General features: G+C 37.9%; 1 protein-coding gene across 1 annotated transcript in view; it reads left to right on the top strand.

Moving 5' to 3' along the window:
• Positions 1-19,813, top strand: part of FRMPD4 (FERM and PDZ domain containing 4) — a gene marked incomplete at its 5' end in the record, with an annotated part of 111,079 nt that extends 91,266 nt beyond the window's left edge. The window contains 11 exons of the mRNA XM_029085675.1: positions 199-306; positions 2,526-2,657; positions 4,738-4,857; positions 5,603-5,739; positions 6,363-6,489; positions 8,834-8,923; positions 9,519-9,701; positions 12,882-13,020; positions 13,610-14,671; positions 15,002-16,273; positions 17,466-19,813. Of these exons, the coding sequence (XP_028941508.1) occupies positions 199-306; positions 2,526-2,657; positions 4,738-4,857; positions 5,603-5,739; positions 6,363-6,489; positions 8,834-8,923; positions 9,519-9,701; positions 12,882-13,020; positions 13,610-14,671; positions 15,002-16,273; positions 17,466-18,817 (4,722 nt within the window). The remainder of the gene's footprint in view (positions 1-198; positions 307-2,525; positions 2,658-4,737; positions 4,858-5,602; positions 5,740-6,362; positions 6,490-8,833; positions 8,924-9,518; positions 9,702-12,881; positions 13,021-13,609; positions 14,672-15,001; positions 16,274-17,465) is intronic.
• Positions 19,814-21,833: the final 2,020 nt, after the last annotated feature.

Here is a 21,833-nt window from a genome sequence, read left to right on the forward strand (position 1 = left end):
TCCAGGAAAGAGACCTGTAGAGTGCAGCTGTAATGAGCATGGCTAGACACTTGCAGAGCATTGCTAAATCTGCTTTCAGTTTGAGCCAGCACACTCCTTTCAGTTGTTCCCTTTCCATCTGAGTGATGTCCTTTATAGAGCAACGTTTAGATTTCCCTTGTTACGTGTTGTAATCTGATTCACTAATTTGCTTGGCAGGAAACAGTTAAGGATAATTCACTTCTTTTCATGCCAAATGTTCTGAAGGTATATCTTGAAAATGGACAAACCAAATCTTTCCGTTTTGACTGCAGCACTTCAATAAAGGTAGGCTAGATATACCTTGGTATGCAATGCCAGGAATGTCACTTACCTTTTTTTGAGACCTTTGGAAATTATAATTTACTTGAAATGCTTTAAGAACAAAATTACTGCTGTGTTCAGTTGGGGCTGGACTCATAGTTCAGAAATACTGAGGTTTTGGTCCATTTTTCTGCTGCTAAAAACATATCATATTGTCAATGAAGAAGTAGTACAAATGATCATTTTAATGTGCCTGGAGTGCAATTAAAATTGCGTGGTCCTATCATTTTGATATGCTGCCAAATACTAGTATGATTTGTCAGTAAAAGACAGAAGCTAAGAAGATTTAGATGTTGGTTGCTAATTGAATATCATCTAGCTTGTCATTCAGTGAACTTGACATGGGATATTGTAGGGTTATGCTGGTGATAAATTGCTCATCTCAGTGTAATACCCTCTATGCTTTCCATAATACATTTAACATCTAGAAATAAAGAAGTGAAGCCCTGGCACACAACTAAGGCTGCTGGGGAGCATCTGTGACACTGTTCCACGTAGGTTTCTAAAACAGAGGTGACACTGGTGTCTGCAAGTGACTTGAAGTAGCATAGCAAGCAGCACGACTAGCACTGTTGGGCATGCTGCTAGTCTCAAAATATTTTTGCTTGAGTGAGCTAGTTTTAACACAGGTTGGTTACCAAATCTAGTTCAGCACATGCTGTTCAGCCTGGAGAAGAGAAGGCTCCAGGGAGAACTTTAAGTGGCCTTCCAGTACCTGAAGGGGCCTACAGGAAGGCTAGGGAGGGACTTTTTACAAAGGAGGTAGTGATAGAACAAGGGGTAATGGCTCTAAACTGGAAGAGGGCAGGTTTAGATTAGATATTAGGAAGAAATTCTTCACTGTGAGGGTGGTCAGACACTGGAACACGTTGCCCAGAGAAGCTGTGGATGACCCCTCCCTGGAAGTATTGAAGGCCAGGTTGGATGAGGCTTTGAGCAACCTGGTCTAGTGGAAGGTGTCCCTGCTGATGGCAGGGGGATTGGAACTAGATGATCTTTAAGGTCCCTCCCAACCCAAACCATTCTATGATTCTGTAATTCTTTACATTGTCCAGAGCTTTCCCCATCCTTCTACATACATCTTTCATCCTTCCACCAATTTGATGTTGATTTTCTCTAAATACTCCGTAATTGATCAATTAATCTTCCTAAATTATGTTAAAACACTTGGATTACAATTTGTCATCATCTCCTTAGTAAGTCATAGCCATCTGGATTCTTATGTATATCTAAACATCTTTTGGATGGATAGAAATGTTTTAATCTTTTCACCAACATAATGTGAAACTATTTTTAAATGATGGGTTATTATATATTTATTTTTCCTACAGCATTCAATAAAGTAAAAGATACCTTGCCAGATCATATTAATGCTCAGCATATATTTACCAAGCATTGTATGAAAGTAGTTGGTTATTGGTTGAATGGTTTTCTGAGGAGGTTTGTTTAACTGTTATTTTAGAAACAATTATTCTCACTTTAATTACCCTTAGACATAATCCAATGTGAAAAAAAAATAATTTAAGCTCTCTAAAAATTTGTTTTATACTACAAATTAACATGGTCCCTGAATGTAGAGCTATTGTTCTGCATGGGTATCATGATCACTGACTTTTCTGTCAGCATTTAAAATTCAAGAAGTGAACTTCAAAAAAACCAAAGAAACCCCCAACATCCCCCTCCCCCCATGATTGCCATAAGAACTCATAAAGGCCATTCATGTATTTTTTTTGTTGTTGAACATATAAATTTGGTTTGTACTGCTTAGTGATCCTGCCGCAGCTGTAAGTGAAGAGAATAGCGGAAAGACCATCCCTTCTTTGCTAATGGAGAAGTTTTATTTCCAGGGAGACAGAGAGATATGATTTAAAGGCCACACAAGTACAATTTGCATGTTAAACTGCACAGAAAGTTGTCCATTGACAGCAATCCCTTGTATATATTTTTCACATGCATATCTGATACTCTCTCAGGAATATTCAAATATAAAGATGCTGATTTTTCACTGGGTGAACATGTGGTGTCCTGTATGGTCATGCAGAACACGCACGAAACGTGATCGTCCTCCCGTTTAACATCTGAGCCTCCACCCTGTGCTGGGCACATGCAGGGTGTGTGGCAGTGAAGAACCAGGTCCCATGCTTATGAATTTAAGCATATTTTATAAATCCTTTGTTAATTAGGATGTCATCTTAACGCTCCAAGAAAAGCTTTCCATCAAATGTATTGAACACTTTTCCCTGATGCTGGAGCAGAGGGTTGAAGGATCTGGAACGAAACTCCTTTTGCTACATGAACAGGAGACTCTAACTCAGGTTTGTGTAATAATATGTGAAAACAGATATTAATGAGACAGGTTAATCAGTAAATTATCCATCTTTTTCATTACTCAAGTGAATTAACTGCAATATTTATAGTTTGATACAGTCTATCAAATAGTACCAGTATTTAGAGATGTGGTTGTAAGAATCAGGGTCTCACATAAAACAATTATTTTTCTATTATATAGGCATCATATTTCATTAATTCATTGGTCCATTAAAAAGTATTAAGAAGTTTCTTAAAGATCAGACTGAAAGCTAGAAAACATTTATGAAGCCTTTTTCCTATCATTTACTAGCCCAGCTAGTAAATGTTCTCAACAGCTGGAAAATCCATGGTAACAATTCTGTGAACCACAGTCTGCCCAAATTCCTTTAAAAACTTTATTTTGATCTTTGGTTCCTATCTGATTGTACAGATCTGTGTCTGGCTGTCAGGGAATAATACTCTCTGATGAAGCCAAGTTTGGCTTGTTTATGCAGCGATACATTATGTTACTTCAGTGATGATGACTTGTGACCCAGAAAATGCTGGTGTGACTTGCTTCCTTAGATCAGGGAGGTGTGACTAGAGGTAAAGTTGCTTCACAGTTCCCTGCAGTGGACCCTGATTTTAGCTGCTTATCATTTTGCCAAACTGTTTAGCCTGAAGTTTTCCATTATATTTCTATGTTTCAGGAGAACATTAGTATTTTTAAAATTTCACCAAAATTTGCAAAAAATTGATTCTTAGATGAGATGGGGAAAAATATTTCATTTAAATAATAGAATTCCCTTGATCGTATAACTAGCATCTGTGTATGATATGAAGGACCTTAGTTTACCAGCTAACAGTTGTATCATTTTCTAACTTTTAAGCACTTGACTTTGCCATGTTAACATTCTTTTCTTGTGGATATAAGCTACCCAGTGGATGCACAATGTCCAGAAGTATTCAGTACTGGCTCTCTTGGTCTAGCTCCCTCTCTTTGAAGTAATCAGTAGAATTCTCATTGAAATCAGAAGGATCAGAATAAACCAACACAGTGAGCTTTTGAAAATCCCAGCTGGAGCTTTTATTTATACATACAGAGTATGCCTAGATACTTAGGAATGAGGTCAGAGACAATGTGAGATAAACATACTTTTTGAAAATTGTTAGGGCAAGACAGAGACTTCACTGGAGATTTTTTAAAGTTTTGTAATTAAAGATGTTGGTTATAAAGTACACTAACTCTATAACTGCATTAGCCTAATTAAATAAACTGCATAAACTACATTAATTCTGAAGGTGTTTTCTTTGAATTTCTTGTAAAATCAGCAATACTTTAATTTACCCTTATAATGTTGCTGCTGACCATAACTTACAGTGGTGTTATTGGATTGTTACCCTTTCATCCAATTATTCATTAGCTATGCGGTGGTCCCCCATGAATGTACCCAGATTACAGTGTTACATGCTTAACAAAGTTTTGCTGACCAACACGCAAAGCGATCTTTTTAATTTATCTAATATATTGGGAGAGATTTTTCTTGGTCAGAAGTTATGGGTTAGATCTTTCAATCCAGAACAAACCAGGAAAAAAGACCTAGTTTCTCACAAATTGCCTAATGGATTAAAACTAGTGAGAGAAAGTGAGAATAATAGTTGCCAAGCTGTGCTTCTCCTGTGTACTCTGTCAGTCTAAGAAATAAGATGTGGCCTCTCCCCAAAAACCTTCCAGCCCTTCTCACTTAGGAGTATTTTGGTTCTGCTGAAGCACAACACAGTTTGTGTTTCACTTGGCTGGTTTTCATTAAGGTCTGTTTTCTCTTGTCCTTTCACTCTGGTGAATGAGTGAATTCTCTTGCTTTGAGGATGAGTTGTATTCGGCAGTCATGCCTGTATGAGTCTAAAAGTCTTTCCACAAGATTATATATATGATATTCTTATGTGAAGAACTTAATAAGGAGCCCGTGGCAAAGCTTTTTGTTGGACAGAATTATTTTTCTTGCTACCACATGGCTCTGCAGCAGGGTCACATTGCGCAAGGCTACAGACTGTGTTGCTCCACCAGGGTTACTGAGCTCTAATATGATTTTTGCACTGTCCTAGGTGACCCAGAGGCCAAGCTCACATAAGATGAGATGTCTTTTCAGGATTAGCTTTGTCCCAAAGGATCCCATTGATCTTTTAAGAAGAGATCCAGTTGCTTTTGAATATCTCTATGTACAGGTAAGTGAAAGCATGGCCATTGTTAGTGTAAAGGGTAATAAAAAAATAGTTGCACTCTGTCCATCTGTGTGTTTATATCTTCACACAGAAAAGCATGGCTGCAGTAAATCCGGGGTTTTATTTCTGCTGCATAAAGCCAATGAATGCACTTGGGGAATGTGCAAATCTTTATCATCTGCAAAGTCCCCTTCCTTCATAAGCCTCTCCAAATAGTAATGCTTTGATATCATTCCAAAATACATTTGGCTTTAGAAAAGAGTGAAGCTGAAGTAATTGCTAATTCTTATTTATGGTACTGTAATATCAGACAGAAATGATGTCTGAAAAGGAACTTCCAGTAAAATGAATGAGAAAACTGATATACAAGCAATGTGATTTTCCTGGGTATGTCACCAGGTAGAATCCTGCTATCCTGAGTCCATGTACACATACCCTCCCAGCACTCTTTGTGAAAGGGGATTACTGTTCTCTTCAGGAAGGATGAAGAGAGCTTAGATCAAAATGGTCATGCCTTCTGCTCTTTGGCAGAAGTACTTGTGTTCTTCTGAAGTGCCTATGTCCTGGTGAGCATCTGACACCTCTGAGAGCAACAGTTCTACCTTCACTATGGTCCTGCTTCTAAGTTCGGGGTTTCTTTCATGCATTGTTAATATAAATAAAAAATAATAATAATAATAATAATAAAGGACTAGACTTTAGTGCAAGATTTTTTAACTTGATGCTCCCTCTACTGGTTCTTTGGCAGAGCTGTAATGACGTGGTTCAGGAAAGATTTGGACCAGAACTGAAATATGACATTGCCCTGCGGTTAGCTGCATTGCAAATGTATATTGCAACTGTGACCACCAAGCAAACTCAAAAAATCTCCCTCAAATATATTGAGTAAGTTGAGGATGCAGTGTGTTCTTTAAAAGTGAAACATTGAGAGTAACTTGTGGATTCTTTAATGTTGTTTCTTTAATATGTCTATGTGCATACACCAATTTTAGGTTCACTCTTTGTCGATGAAATTGATTCAGGTGTGTTAAGAGCTGTAAGTATGGACCTTTTGGTCCACTTAGCTTTTGGTCATCTGTTTAAGCATGTGAAACAGCCTATAAATGTAAATAAGATTAAGTCATTTGCTTTCAATGATTTAATGGTCAGATCTGACATTACGTTGTTAAATCTTCTGTGATTTTAATTCTATGATAGTACTTGCCTGTGTAATTAAGTGATGTTTTAGCAATTCAGCATAGACTCGAAACCTAAAAGCTTAAAACTTCTTTTCTGAATGGCATGATGGAAGAGATGGAAGGGACAGAAGAGAGATTATATATAATTTTAAAGCATCTTTTTCCTAAGTAATATAGTTTGAATATAGAAAATAATCTGTTATTGCAAAACTCTGGACTTGATAAACTCTCCTGTTTTCGGGTGTTCATTCACTTGGCATCATAGTCACCAGTCTTTAGATAAATAATCATCACAGGAATGTGAAATTAAATATATGCCTTTTATTGCAGAAAAGAATGGGGATTAGAGACTTTTCTTCCATCTGCTGTGCTGCAAAGCATGAAAGAAAAGAACATAAAGAAAGCACTTTCACACCTTGTCAAAGCAAATCAAAACCTAGTTCCTCCGGGTAAAAAGGTATTACATTTGCATCTTAATAGAAAGTATGTTTTAAAGAACAGAAAGGATGGTGTGCATGGGAAACATTTAAAGTTAATCCTTTGGAGAAACACCTAGCCATTATATTTTCAGAGATTTAACATCTGGTGATCAGTACAACATAGCCAAGAACAATTAAAAATAATTAATTATACCCCAACTAAACTATCTTCTTGCCCTGAGAATGCCAGAAAACTGGTTATTAGTACTTCATGTATAATAAAGATATATATTTTTAAATTCATTTAGTGCTTGCTGTTAATGCAGACTTGTTAGGAAAGTTATTGTTCTCTCTGATGCTCTCAACTGAACCACATTAACCTATGGGTCTGACATAAATGCTGTTTTTCAGGATTGTTTCCCATTATGCTGTAGACAGATTCTTTTTACTAGCCAAGATCTAACTGGATACTTGATGGTCCTTATAGATGACCCTCCTTGCTGTTGTAGAATGCTTTTCTTAGCACTAAGCTTTCACTTCAGCTATTAAAAAAAAAAACAAAACATGTAGAAGACAATGTCTCTGAGAAATGCCTTCGTTACATACAGCTGGGGCTGGCTTTAGACACCATAATGAGGTTTCTTTATGCGAGTCATCTAGACTCTCTTTGTAGTCAATGGAGAGAAATAGGCACCTCTAGGGAGCGATTCATACCATCCCACGTTAGGAACCAAAAATAGGTCAGATGACTTGTGTCCTAGAAATGCCTATTTCTCTCCATGAACTATAAAAAGAACCCAAGAGTGACTAGTTGAGACATAAAATGAGTTGAATGCTGCTTCATGACACTTTATTTCTAAACAGAAAAAACTCAAAACACATGGTGCCTGAACTAAGGTTCATTGTGATCAGCAGAAATCCTGCTTGGAAATTTCAGATCACATCATGACTGTGAACGTAGTTCTGTGTGTTTGACCTGTGATGCTCAGGAAGAAAGGCAACCTTTTGGCTGAAGCACTGCACATCTCCTATAGTGCTGAAGCTAAACCTAAATAATGCTAATTGCTTATTGTTTATCCTGCTAGTGTAAATTTGGGTTTATTTTGGAAGCCATCACTGCTGCAGGTGATGACAGTGACATACAGTATCAGTTCTCAGATACAAGAGGGCTTGCAACAGTCCCTTCCTTCAGCAAGCAGACTTCATTGGTTTTTGCTTCATTCTTTTTGATTTGAGCTTTAGAAATACATTGTGTGCCCACCTGCTTTTTTAGCAGGTAGGTCTCAGAAACAAAGCATCTGAACTCATCATCACCTTCTGTCTCACTTGTGGGTACTAACACAGGAACTGGTTTCTTTCTGGTGTCTCTTCTCCCTCCACGTGAAGGGAAGCCTGCCATTCTCAGGATTCTCATGCTTTTTACAACCCCATTGTAATTCCCTAAAAACTGAACACCTGGTGAAGGGAAGGGGAAAGCATTACCAGTAGTTGCTCTGCTTTGGATCCATTTCCTCCTTGGTGTCTAGAAATAGACACCAAGGAGGAAATGGGCTCTTAAATTATTGTTCAAGATCAAATAAGATTTTGAATTAGAAATCTAGTGGCTGAAATGAGAATAGCAAATGAGATGAGCTCATATCTCAAGTCCAGATATAAGGATTTACACCAAGGAGGCATAAGGTTTGGGTAAGACTGGGTGAAATGAACTATTTCTTGTTTCCATTCAGTCTCATAAAACATTTACAAGTTGTTTAAGTAGGCAGTTTAAGCTCAGAGAAGAAAAAAGGAGATAAATTACGACATGTATTGCAAGATATGATCATATATATTGATGTACTGTATTTAGCTTTCAGATTTATTCCCTACTAAATATAGTGAGAGAGTTTTATTTTAAAAAATAGGAAATGGAGTAATGAGATGGGATAATATGCCATATGCCACAAGTACCTAGCAAGATAAAACACACATAGCTGACAAAAGCAAATTCTTTGTTCTCTTTCTTTATATAGGTACATAAACGTTTAAGAACTGATGGTGATTATGAATGGAAAGCTGCTGTCTAACCTTGAAATACCTCAATGAACAGACGTTTCATCTGAGTAGTTTAACATTTTCCTTTCACTGGAGCAGTTATGGTGTTCTTGCAGTGCTCTGATCTGCCCATACCCAAGTGCATTTTATCTAAACAAGCAAGATCTTAATTTTAGGAATGAAACTTTTTCTCCTCATCTGAAACTCAAGCATCTAGTGACTTTAGTTTCAGGCTCTGAGAGCTGTTTTTGTAGTCCATTCTCCTTAGACTACACAAGTACATTTTGTTTCTGAATTTGGTAAAGTGTTCGTTTCCACTACTACCTCTTACCCCTGTTTCTCCTCCCTCAGCTATCTGCTCTGCAAGCCAAGGTGCATTATCTGAAGTTCCTCAGTGATCTACGATTATATGGAGGGCGTGTTTTCAAGGCAACACTAGTGGTAATATTTTGCTTGAAATAGTCTCTCTCTTCTCTTGATTTTTTTACCCAAATGCCTTTTTTCAAAAGCTGGACCATATAATTCTCTTTAGAAGTTTAGGTTCTATTCATACACTTAAAAAATAATAGTTAATTTAACAAAATCACTTCATTTTTTCTTCTCATCTTGAAAGCAACATTCCTGTTATTATTTGAATTTTACTGAGTATTTGGAGATAGCTAGCACCTTTTTGGCAAATACCACCATACAATTAACTATAGAATACTAAAATTATTAGTCTGGAAAACTCTTAATGACAGAGATTTTCTTTAACAGAAGCAGAGTTCATCCATCCATTTGTCTGACAATCCAACTATCCACCTACAATCTAGAGTATAGTCAGTATCCAGCAGCAGATTCCTTTACTTTTTGGTTTTAATTATGAATCAAGTATATTCTTGTATATCATATCTTCTTCAAAAAACAGAATAATCTTTAATGTAGAAATGCCATGCAAATGTAGCTCCATGCAAATGAAAGAAGGCAATGGCCATTTCTGTCACTATGCAGTACCTATCATGTTTTTACTTTTGCTTCTTTTCTTTTTCTGCTAAAGCAGGGAGAAAAGCGTTCAGAAGTGACTCTCTTAGTAGGGCCACGGTACGGAATCAGCCATGTGATAAACACCAAAACAAACCTGGTGGCTCTCCTGGCAGACTTCAGCCATGTGAACAGGATTGAGATGTTTACAGAAGATGAAAGCAGTGTTAGAGTTGAGCTGCATGTCTTAGATGTAAAAGTAAGTTTCTTCTTGATTCATATTGGTATCTTTAAGTAATATTTTTGTCTTTATTTGGGTATTTGATCAAGCTATAATGTTCTGAACATTTTCATGCCAAAAATATTCTGAGGGTATGTGTTTAAGCTCTTCTTTGGTCAGAGTGCATGTACAGTACAGCTTGGGCATTTGAGAGGCCTATGGTGTACCAGACTGGTGCTTTGCAGCACTTGTATTCTATTCTGATTTTTCTCTTGGCTAACACCAGGCAAGTCACTTTGTTGTTGTCTTCCTTGATTTCCATGGTGAGAAGAGGTGATCATGAAATGTGCCTACTTTTGAAGCTTCTTGAGCCCCTAGAAGTTCCTTCTAGTGTAACAGACAATATTATTACCATTAGAGAATCATCAGCTGCATCAGACCAGTGTTCCCTGTAATCCAGTGTTTTATCTGCAAAGTTCACTGCAAGTAACCGCATAGCAGTTACCAATGAAATAAACTGTAAAAAGGCAAGGTTTTTTTCTTAACCCTTATAATTCCAATTCAGTGTTTTGCCCTACATAGTATAGTCACAGATACTCTTCATCTACCTATAGTCATTTAATTTCTCTAAAATCCCACTTAACACTTTGCATCTGTGGCATCTAGTGGCAATGAGCAGAGTTGTGTATATTATATTGTCCTGGTCCTTCTTGGTGTGATTCTGTTTGGTTTTGAAGTGAAAAGCTTCATAGACTGTCTAGAGCATTAATCAGGATAATCAGAGATTGAAGGAAGAATTCTCATTATACTTGAAACTTAAATATTCTAGTAAAATAAATAGAGCCTAACAGTTGTTTTTGCTTATACACAGCTATACACATACATGAGGAATATTTTTCTAAGCTTTTGCTTTGCATGCTTTAGGTTTATTGAACTGGAACTGTTTTCCTGTATTTAAGTTAATGAAAAAACTATTGCTGTACATTAATCTAGATGCTCTTTGACAGCAATTTAAGAGAAATATAAAGATTGGTGTAAACAGCATCTCTTTCACCTTACTTAGCAATAAGAACATCTGAGGATCTCAGGCTACTTTACCTGCATTACTGTGCTAATCTCGTAGCCCTCTTGAGAGAAAGCTGTTATTACCTTTTTATAGCTAGAGAAAGTAATATAGAAATTAAATCCTTCCCATCTGCTTGTATGCAAAATGCATCACTGTATGCCATACTATTATATTAACATGGTATTGTGTTGTTTTAATAATACTGTTACTGTGTTATTGCAAACCACGTATATCTCCATCTCCTTGCATTTTGACACCTGCGATCTTAAGCCAAGACAGACTGGCCTAACATTAAAATTACAAATCTAAGAGGCTCTGGATGGAATTTGACAAAAAATTGTCTCTCTTTGGGATGCAAGTAGGGGTTGTCACTGTGTCCTGTGGAGGAGATGCAGGCAGATTCAGGTAGATATTCTCAACTGATGTTTTCATCCCTTGGCTTATCCTAAGGTAGCAGGTTCATATATCCAGTTTCTGAATATGGCAATATATGTCATATGCCAATATTTTCTTAATGAGTAAATGAATAAACAGTTTGGATTTTTATTTTATTCTAGTTCTTTTTAATGTCTTCACAAGCACATATAATTTGGCAGAAGCAGGCAATAGAAGTTCAGCTGTCACAGAACTGTTCAGCAGATTAACAGTAGTTCACAGCACTGTTTTCAGCAATCTGAGATTTCTCTGGAGATCATCCATTTCTGTCAATCAGTACAGAAAATTTGAGACTAACATAGCATTTCAAATGTTAGTTTTTAGTCGTCTCTTGAAAAAACAGAGATTAATTAACCCATTGTAGGTTTAATAATTTATAGTTAACTTTTATAGCTGTAGTTGAATGCTTTGAAAGAAGCATGTATTGAATAGAAGCTCAAACTGTAGCACAAAATACTTTAAAGAGAAAAAATGCATAAATTTTTCCATGTTACTGAAAACTGTTCATAAAACATTTAGGGCACCCAGGGTATTTTAGCCTAAGGTGCTGCAGCACAGGCATTAAAAAAATTACCAGACCTATTGTGGCTTTGATAGTAAGCTATGATCATCAGTTACGTTTTGGCCACAGCCTCCATCAGAATCAGTTGTCTTTTAACTAGTAAGGGGCTGAGTAAGTTGGGGAGCCATTCTTGTTGCAGGTAATGTTCCTACTGGAACAAATAAATTGTGAGTGATAAGATAGGTTGTCTACGGTGTAATTTATATATCATGGTAAGGTCTTCATTTTTATTTCCTCTCTAGGAGTTGTAGAGGGTAGCCACCTTAAAATAAATTTGAAAAGAGTAGCTTTTGGTGTTAAAAGCTACAGAAACAAAAACAAAATTTTAGTCAAATAAATTTATATATTGTGGCGAAAGAAAAGGGAATTAAAGAACATGTGATTCACATGGATGTCTCAGGTTTGATGCCCGCTAGCCTGGCAGCCATAGTTTTTCAAAAGCTGTGAGGTCTCTCATTTTTGTCTGACTTTTTTTTCTAAATGCTTTAAGTTTGTTTTCTTTGCTGATCTCTCTTCCGAACGACCTTTCTCCATTCTCTTTGCCTCTGTTTATCTGCTTATTTTTTAATCTCTTGTCTTTTCAGTAATGCCAGGTCACAAACACTGAAATCTTTTAAACTCTAATTATAATATTCACCGTTACTGTCATGTAATGCTTTAACATCACTACTGTATTTTCTAAACCTGAACATTCCCTGACTTTGCTTCCCATATCTTGCTTCTTTACATATGCTTAGGCACCTCATTTCCTCGGAAGCTGCAGATTACCATACTACTGCTAGATTCCAGCACCTAATGTACCAGGTTCTTAGCTCTTGGCAGTTTCAGAGTAACAGTAAACAGTGCTTTGGCAAGAATAATATATTTACACAAGAAAAGGATGGAGCAAGAGTCTTAAAATGGTTAGCTTCATTCAGAAAAAGAGCAAAATCAGCTGTTAAAATGTCCAGTTGGACTTCTACCTTACTGCAACTCCAATCTTTTCAAATGTTTGATACTATTTGACATTGGTAGTGAGGAAAATGAGTTCTCATGTGTATTTTTCAATGTGGTGTTTGTGATGTAATTCCTTTTGCTTCCATGTAGTAGTATTGTCAGCAGGTAAACAGATTGAGGAGGAATAGTCTTAACCAAGACTTGGTTGTATTCTTCTTAGCCTATTACTCTACTGATGGAGTCATCAGATGCGATGAATCTTGCTTGCCTAACAGCTGGATACTATAGACTGCTGGTTGACTCAAGGCGCTCAATATTTAACATGGCCAACAAGAGAAATACAGGGAGCCGAGAAACAGGTATTCATTGCACAGTACATTAATAATGGTCCAATGTACAAAGTGGAAGCCAACTTAAGACAGGGCTCCTCCAGATACAAGGAGGCTATGCCAAATGAGATCTGATTGCTAGCTCAGACCTAGCACCACAGTTCAGCTTTATAATGTTCTAATATTCAGCCTATGATAGCATCTTAATGGTAAAATAAACCAGGTGATTAATTTCTTTCATGCTGTAGTGAAACAGATGCATGATGCCTGTGAGTGTTATTATTTTATATGCATACACCTTTTGTGAAAATACATATGGTGTTGGAGAAACCAGCTGGGAATTTGGTTTTGTGTTACTATTCCTAGAACAGCATTTGTACCTAGCTGAGGTTTATTTTTGTGCTAAAGTACAAAAGTACCAGTTAAACTTTAGGTAATTAAATCAACAGGTATTTAACTTAGAGCAGAGGTGAGTCTGAAAGTACTCTTCTGAAGTGCTTGATGTCTCAACTCTCTTATTCAGAGTGCTTATTGCTCAGCATTAACAAGTTATTGTTTAAAAATTAGAGGACTTTGCTCTTTGATTTCACAATGTTGATTTTATTTCACCATGCTATAGGAACTGAAAATAGAGCGAAGCATAATCTCCTTGCTTCTGAGTGGAATTGTATACCAAAAACTACCACTTTCCTGGCTGAAGGAGATCAGGAGACTCAAATGTCCTTTGCTGATCCAAAACAGAAGACTGTAGATGTTTCTGAAAGTCTGTTATGTCAAAAAGAACACAGACATCTGTACATAGAAAATACTTACAATTCAGGTGGATTTGATCAGCATCTAGCCAAGCAAAGTGACCCCACTGAAGCAGAAGAAAGCAGAAATTTTAATCAGCCTTCTCTGCTGTCACTCTCAGGTTTGGAATCTAGCAAGAAAGCACAGGATTCCCCCAGGGGAGCAAAAGTTTCCTTTATATTTGGAGATCACAACTTGGATGGTATCAGTCCCCAGACTCTTGGCTATGAAAGGCTTTTGGATGAAAGTCCAGAAGTACTAGAAAAACAAAGAGCCATTTATATTAATAATGCCAATGACATTAAAGGCCTGGAGTTGTCACCAGATACTGAAAGCATTCAGTTTGCTACAAATTCTGTTTACGCAACCATAAACGATAGTAAAATATTTGGAGCTGCGGAAGGGATAGAAGAGCCTTTGCTGCATGATATTTGTTATGCAGAAAATACAGATGATGCCGAAGATGAAGATGAAGTAAGCTGTGAAGAAGACATTATGGTAGGAGAAATCAGCAGGCCTGCTCTTCTCAGCCTTTCTGGTTCTAGTGATGACATTATTGATTTGACTTCACTTCCGCCTCCAGAAGGTGATGATAATGAAGATGATTTCCTATTGCATACCTTAAACATGGCCATTGCTGCTCCTCCACCTGGCTTCAGGGACAGTTCAGATGAGGAAGACTCTCAGAATCAAGCAACGCAGCCTAGAGACAACAAGGAGCAAGCCAGTAATCTAGGCAATGATGACATTCCAGTGTCGCTTATCGATGCTGTCCCTACTAATACAGAGGGAAAGTGTGAGAAGGGGCTAGATGACGCTGTAGTCTCTACGCTTCAAGCACTAGAAGCTTTGGCTGCTTCAGAGGAACAGCAGACGAATGACAATTCAGGTTCTTTCACCATAGTTACATTTATTCATTGAAAATCATTCCATCTCATCCATTTAGCTTTGGAAATACTCCATTTCATGAGGGTTGTTTTTTTGTTTTGTTTTGTTTTCCTTTTTTTTTTTTTGCCATCATTTTGCATACATCATATTCTACATTATGTAATGGAACTACCATTATGTTATTAAACTACCTGTTCCGGGAACTGTGCAATAAAGTCAACGTATTCTTACAAAGCATATTTTTGTCTCTAACGCACCCCCTTTGCTTGTCACTTATCCAGGTGCTTCAGGTGCTGTCATTTAATTGACTCTTATTTTTTGTGGCTTGCAGGTGTAGCTATCCTGCGAGCATATAGCCCTGAGTCATCTTCAGATTCTGGCAATGAAACAAATTCCTCTGAAATGACTGAAAGCTCTGAACTAGCCGCAGCACAGAAACAGTCAGAAAATACCGCACGTATGTTTCTGACCACAAGTGAAGGCTACCAACCCCTTGTGGAGGAGCAGACTGAATTTCTCATCTCTAAGAATCAGGCTGGAGGGCCAGGCATGAAGCCCTCACAGCCTTTGGCTGGTCGTCAGGCTGCAGAGCTACAGTCAAAAGTTGTGCCTTCAAAGCAGATTCTTCATTCAGATAACATGGAAATGGAGCCAGAGACCATGGAAACAAAATCTGTCACTGATTATTTTAGCAAATTGCACATGGGATCCTTGGTATATTCTTGCACTAGTAAAAGGAAAAATAAGATGACAGACAGCGAAGTAAAAGCACCCTCTGATGGCAATGCTACTGTGAAAAAGCAACAGGGAACTAAAAAAGCAGAGACTGATGATGATCTAAAAGCTAAATTTGGAACTCTTTCAGCAAGAGACAGTCAACGCCTAAGCACTTTTAATGTGGAGAGAACTGCCTTTCGCCAAAGATGGTACACTGCCGATGATGGGGCAGCAGATAAGCCAAGCCCAGAAACAGTGAACGGGAAGACTTTTCCAAGAGTTCCTGTCCTTGGTAAAACAGAAACTGACTGTAAGGATGAAATGGATCCCGGGGTGGATCGGGATGATACCTCGAGGCTTAGCCAAGGTGAAAACTTTCTGTCAGATATGACTCCCGTGTCTTCAACCAAAGACCTAAATGATGCAGAAGATACCGATTTATCTGCAGATGACCATCCTTCAAAGCTTCCAGAAGCTGAGCAGAGTGTGGCTAGACTTTGTGAATATCACTTGGCTAAGCGCATGTCATCTCTGCAAAGTGAAGGCCATTTCTCACTGCAAAGCTCTCAGTGCTCTTCAGTGGACGCAGGATGCAGCACAGGCAGTAGCACGTGTGCTACTCCCGTTGAATCTCCCCTTTGTACCTCTGATGTTAAGCACATTATCTCTGACCCATCAATGAAGGGCATTGCCTATATTCCAACAGATGAAAGAGCTGCCGTTCTTCCAAACCATGGAACGACATACAAGGACCTGCACCAGCAGCCTGAAGCCGTATGTCACAGAATGACGGTGCCTGTCGTGCATTCAGCAATTAATGCTGAACCACTGTTTGGCACTTTGAGAGAAGGATGTCATCGGATCCCCAAGATAAAAGAAACTACAGGTACAGCATTAATAAAGCGTTTCTTATGTGTGTTTTTAAAGCTACATGTTAACACTGAGGACTAGGTGAGACATTTGCATTATCTTTACCTGAAACTACATCATCAAGCTGTAGCAGGCAGTGGGATTAGACCTTCAGTGTATCTATTCATTTTACTTGTACATGTTGAGATACTCTTATGAGTTGCTTACAAAGATCATTTTTTTAAAAACCTCTTATTACAGTTAAAAATATTTGGGGGAATACTGATGGAGAGGCCTCCCTTCCACTCTTTGGAAACCTCTCCAAAATCCATAGTCACTTTTGTTCCAGGATGCCAGTTAGATTATGAGATGACTGCACAAGGTATATTAATGTGGGAGAGAAAAACCTGTGATTCATTTGTTATATATCTTACATGCTATTTAAGCAGATTGTCAAAAACATGCCAGTATGAATCAATAGCTCCAAATGTAACGATGAGAAAATGCCACTACCTTATTAAGCATGTATTTACTTCACCATCTGACAGTCGGCGTTTCCTTAAAGAATAATTTACTTTTACAACAATTACTGAATTTTTAAATTCCAATTTAAAGAGATTTTATTAACTTACTGTTATAAAAAATGCACAGTTTTTCAGAGATAGCATTGGAAATTCTTTCAGTTGGATTTTAAAGGTTTCCCTCTTGCTGGGTTGCAACCCACATGTAGCAGTAGTGTGTGAATGCATGAAAATACGAAAATGGAACAGACTAAGAACTAGAATGAGAAATGTTATTTCTCTGCCAAAAAAAGCCACATAACCAAACCAAAATTACCATTAATTCATCTTTCCATACCCTCTCAGGTGTAGTTAAAGGTTTTTTAATCTGAAAATATTCATCTAACTAGTTAATAGAAAACAGGCAATCCATATATTGGAGGAGATTTAGAATGTTTTATAGATTATTTTTTAAATAAGTGGAATGGAAAATTAACTATTCATAAGTTATAATTTGTAGATAAATTTAAGAGGTATCTTCATGAAATACAAAAGGCATGAGAAACTAGCAATGAAGTTTTTGTGAAATATTTTGAGGAATGGAGACCATTAGGGAATGCCAGGAATCCATTTGTCCTGACTGTTAAAGATATTTAAAAGTTCAGTCTCTGAATATTATCAGGGTGATGCTTAATTATTCTGTCTGCTCTTCTACTACCCCTAGTGTAGCTTTCACAGAGCCTGAAAAGGGAAGACAAGGAGGCATGCCTACAGCTTTTCCTAGACAGCCTCTAGCTGACTCCATCATGCTATCATCCATGCTATCAGAATCAAAGGTGCCAAGTCAAAATCAAGACTCTTGTGACATTCCCAAAGTGAACCAGGCTTGTGGGGCAACAGTTAGTTTACGGCCATATGACATGATAGGAGGAAGCCTCAGGATGCCGCACAGCAGGAAAGTGCTGAGACGCAGCAGCAGCGTCATTGGAGGATCTGCAGGCATTGAGATGCTGTTTGAAAAGAAGGCAGCCGCAGCCAGCTTGAAGTGCCAGGATATCACCCAAAGGGATGAATCCAAATCGGAGAGAAGGATGGAACTCCCGCTGGGCAAAAAGCTGTCAAAAAGTTTTTCCCAGAGTTGTGTGTATGTCAGCACTGATAGGAAGGACAGTAAGAGGTGTTCGGGCACAGACACCAGTCAGAAGGACTCCAAGCAGTGTCGAACGTTGCCCTTGCGAAAGCTGGACACCAGCACCTGGAGGTGTCGTGGCCCCTTTAGCTATTGTTTCCTAAGCAGAGGAAACGATGACAATGATGACGAAGAAGACCGAGACAGCCATCAACTCTCATGTCTCTTCAAACCGCAGATCCCGTGTGAGCTCACAGAACCAGTTGGTCAGTCGTTTTCCAGTGAAAATGAGCAGAAAGTCTTGGAGTCCCCAAAAGCTGCTGAGCCCCTGCAAGATGAGACCGTCAACACACATGAGAAGAACAGTGCTGACATCCAGGGTGGCCAAATTGATGTGAATCTCAATGATGTGGCCTTCGATGCACGAATCACACGAATAAATGTGATGAAAGAGAAGACGTATGCAATGCCTGATGGATTTATTGCAGCACAAAAGGATGCCAATGAGCTACTCTCACTGGTCCGAGCGAGTATGGGCAAGAGAGACGATATACATCCAGAAACATATGACCTTAAACTTTCTAAGTACAAACAACTGTTATCTATGGAATCGAGACAGTTGGGAAGTGCCTGCAGGAAAATGGCCATGGCTGATAAAAGCCCTGAGGAAATGCTTTTAGCTATGACTTCCAGCTTTCAAGTACTCTGTTGCTTGACAGAAGCCTGCATGCGTTTAGTTAAAGTCATGAACTCTGAAACACAGCAGCAGGAAATTATAGCTAAAATAGACGAGGTTGTAATAAACTACATTTGTCTTCTGAAGGCTGCAGAAGCAGTGTCAGGCAAGACCTCCAGTGATCCTAGCATTAAACTCTTGGCTCGACATTCGACTACCATGGCCGCTATTGTAAGCACACTAACACGTTCTCTTAAAATGCTTTTAAACAAATAAAATACAAAAGTCATTTCATAATCTACCTTTGCAAAGCCATACATAAAAAAACTTTTATTTACTCTATGTGTATGAACTAATGTAACAAACTCAGCTTTCTCTGTATATTTTGTTATTTTATATAAAATAGCTATGATATTAAAAAAAAAAGTTAAAATACTGAACATTGACAAAAGTAATGACTAGATCTGTCCTTCTGTTTATACAAAAACAAAAGCCAAAAAAACCCCCTCCCTAAGACCAGAAAAACAAACAGAAAAAAATCCCATATAGGAGCAAATTTTTGTTTGGCTATTTTTCATATAGTCAAATTTATGGTTGTATGAAGTGAACTTTTAAAGCCTGTTATGTCAATTAAGTTGTTTTCTGTTTCATCCAAGTTTTCACTTGGAGAATGCTCCATATTTAGAAATTAAATCATAATGTATATAACACAATATTTAATGTTTTAAAATTATAATTTTTAAGCATTGAAAATAGCAAAAAGACATTTAAAATCCAAGAGACTATTATAACTTACTAGAGAATATATGTATAATAAATGACTCTTTTGTTCATATGGCCTGAATGACCTGATTCTTTTTTTCTAGGAAATTCTCTATTAAAAAAAAAAAAAAAAGTTTTGAAACTACCAACTTCAGAGGGTATCTGATGTATTGAACATTAGTGTTGGCATTTCAGATAGTGAAGGTAACTGTGGAAGACTGAGGATACAGAAATCAGAGTTGTAGCGGTGTTATCTCTGAAATGAAAGGTTGATGCCATACTGGTCAGACCAGAATGTATAGAGCCAGTCTACTCACTCCTTTCCCTGGTAAATGAGAGAGAGGACCATCAGGAAATCACTATGCTGTTTACTGTTTCATTATATACTATGGTGCATCTGAACAACATGAACTGCATCTATTTTGTTAAATATTTTATACTTCATATTTTATGATTCTGAATGTTTAACTGTAAATAAGTTAGAAATAAAATGAAGTTTTCAGTATACAATAAATATCTCTGAAATATTTCCAGTCAGAGACAGTTCTCTGAGTGATGACAAAGGCAATTTGTGAATAATCTCTCCCATCTGAACCTTTCTGGAAAACTTGCGTTTGAGAGACAGGCAAAGCAAAAGCTCTGTTTCACCTGACAAATAGGCTTTCACAAGAGCATCTGTTAAACTCTTTAGTTACTGAAGAGCAGCAGCCATTGTGAAAAGTGTAAAATACCATTCTCCAAACTGGTGTAGGTAATTTTCATCTGTTTCTGTTTTGAAAACTTACCCATTCAGCTGAAGCACATGTGAAGCTTTCTCTGCTGAACTAGAAAGATTAAACCCACAAAATTAAGTTCTTGTCATGGAAATATTTTCTTGCACAGAGTGATGCACTTCAGTATGAAACCAAGACATGCTTCTTCCTCAGACTGCAGAAGCATGTCCAGAAACACAGTACCAGAAGCTTTATTTTTCTCCTGTTGTCTACAGGAGAAAAGTCTGGTTTCCTACACCAGTACGCTTAGCGCGTGGACCCCCTCTTGAGGGCAGCTGAGAGATGCAGGCTGAATGACGCTGGTGGTGGGTGTCAACAGCCTGTCCCATGTGGTGCTCACACTCAGTGCTCTCATTCTGGCAGCCCTGGGAGTGGGGCTGTGTGCGCTGCTCTTTTGCTGCAAGAACCAGTGAAATTCTTTCTGTGGTTTTTGAGTCTTTTGTGCTGAGGAAAAAACATGCTGAATTATTGTATTGGTGCATATTCCTTCACTGCTTTGTGAGTTTATGTAAAAATTTTATCAGTGATTCAGCAATACTGTGTTTCAAGAATACATTTAGGATTGGCACAACTAAGCATCAACATAGATCGTAGGGATATGGCACTTTCAGGGTTGCTAGTCCAGTCCTTTTCACTCCTCTCCATTTCATAAATAGATCAAATTCTATTTCAAAGGTAAGTAGATTTTTGCCCTTACTGTTTAAGAACTTTTCTAATTATAAACCTATTCATTTTGCTCCCTGAAGTTAACTATGGTCTCTTTATCTGGCAATCTTTCTTGGGTTTAACTAGCAGGTTTTTTCCTCTCCTTTTTAATGCATTTTCATAGAATCATAGAATAATTTGGGTTCTAAAGGACCTCTGGAGTTCATCTAGTCTGGCCTCTGCTCAAAGCTGGTCTAATCAGAACAGGTTTGTTTTGGCTTAGGGCCATTTCAAGTTGAATATTGGATACTGTCTAAGGATGGAGGTCCCACAACCACTCTGGGCACCTGTTCCAATATTTGACAATCCTTATGGTTAAAAAAATAAAATTTCTTTATGGCTAATCAGAATTTCCCATGTTCCAACAATGTCCATTGGCTTTCATCGTATCACTGTGCACCCTTTAGAAGAGTCAAGCTCTGTCTTCTCTGGTATCCTTCCAGCTGGTAGCTGTAGGCTGCAATAAAGTCTCCTCTCAGCCTTCTCTGCTCCAGGCTGAAGAAAACGAGTTCCTTCAGCCTTTCTTTGTACTTTATGTGCTCCAGCCCCTGACCAGCATGGTGACCCTCCACTGGACTCAATAGTGTGACTTCATAAACCACCACCATGTTCCTGTCTCAGTTTTGATAAATAGGATCATCTAGCCAAGCTCCCCGAGTCACCTCTTGGAAGGCAGCTTCTCTTCCCCACAGAATTTCAGATATCCCATCCGCTACCATGTGAATATCTTTTTCCTAATCTTTCCACACAGAATTATGTGCAGGCTTTTAAATGCTGCCTTATGAGGACTTTGCACAATGGCACAGGTGCTGGAAATAATTTCTGGTCTCCTAGAATCACATGTATTCACAGGCATATTAGGTTGGTGGCTCACAATCATCCTTTGTCAGTAAGTATTTTCATCTTCTGCTTGTCCTGTCCAGCTAAGGAGATCCCTGGATTTTAGTAGAGGTAACTTAATAATTCTAAAGTGTATGACCTTGCACATCAGTTCCTACTGAATTATAATTTATTTCTGTTAATCTTAAGCATTAACGTGTCCTTGTCTTCCT

This window comes from Antrostomus carolinensis, unplaced genomic scaffold, assembly GCF_000700745.2.
Source record: "Antrostomus carolinensis isolate BGI_N321 unplaced genomic scaffold, ASM70074v2 scaffold21086, whole genome shotgun sequence".
NCBI lineage: Eukaryota > Metazoa > Chordata > Aves > Caprimulgiformes > Caprimulgidae > Antrostomus > Antrostomus carolinensis.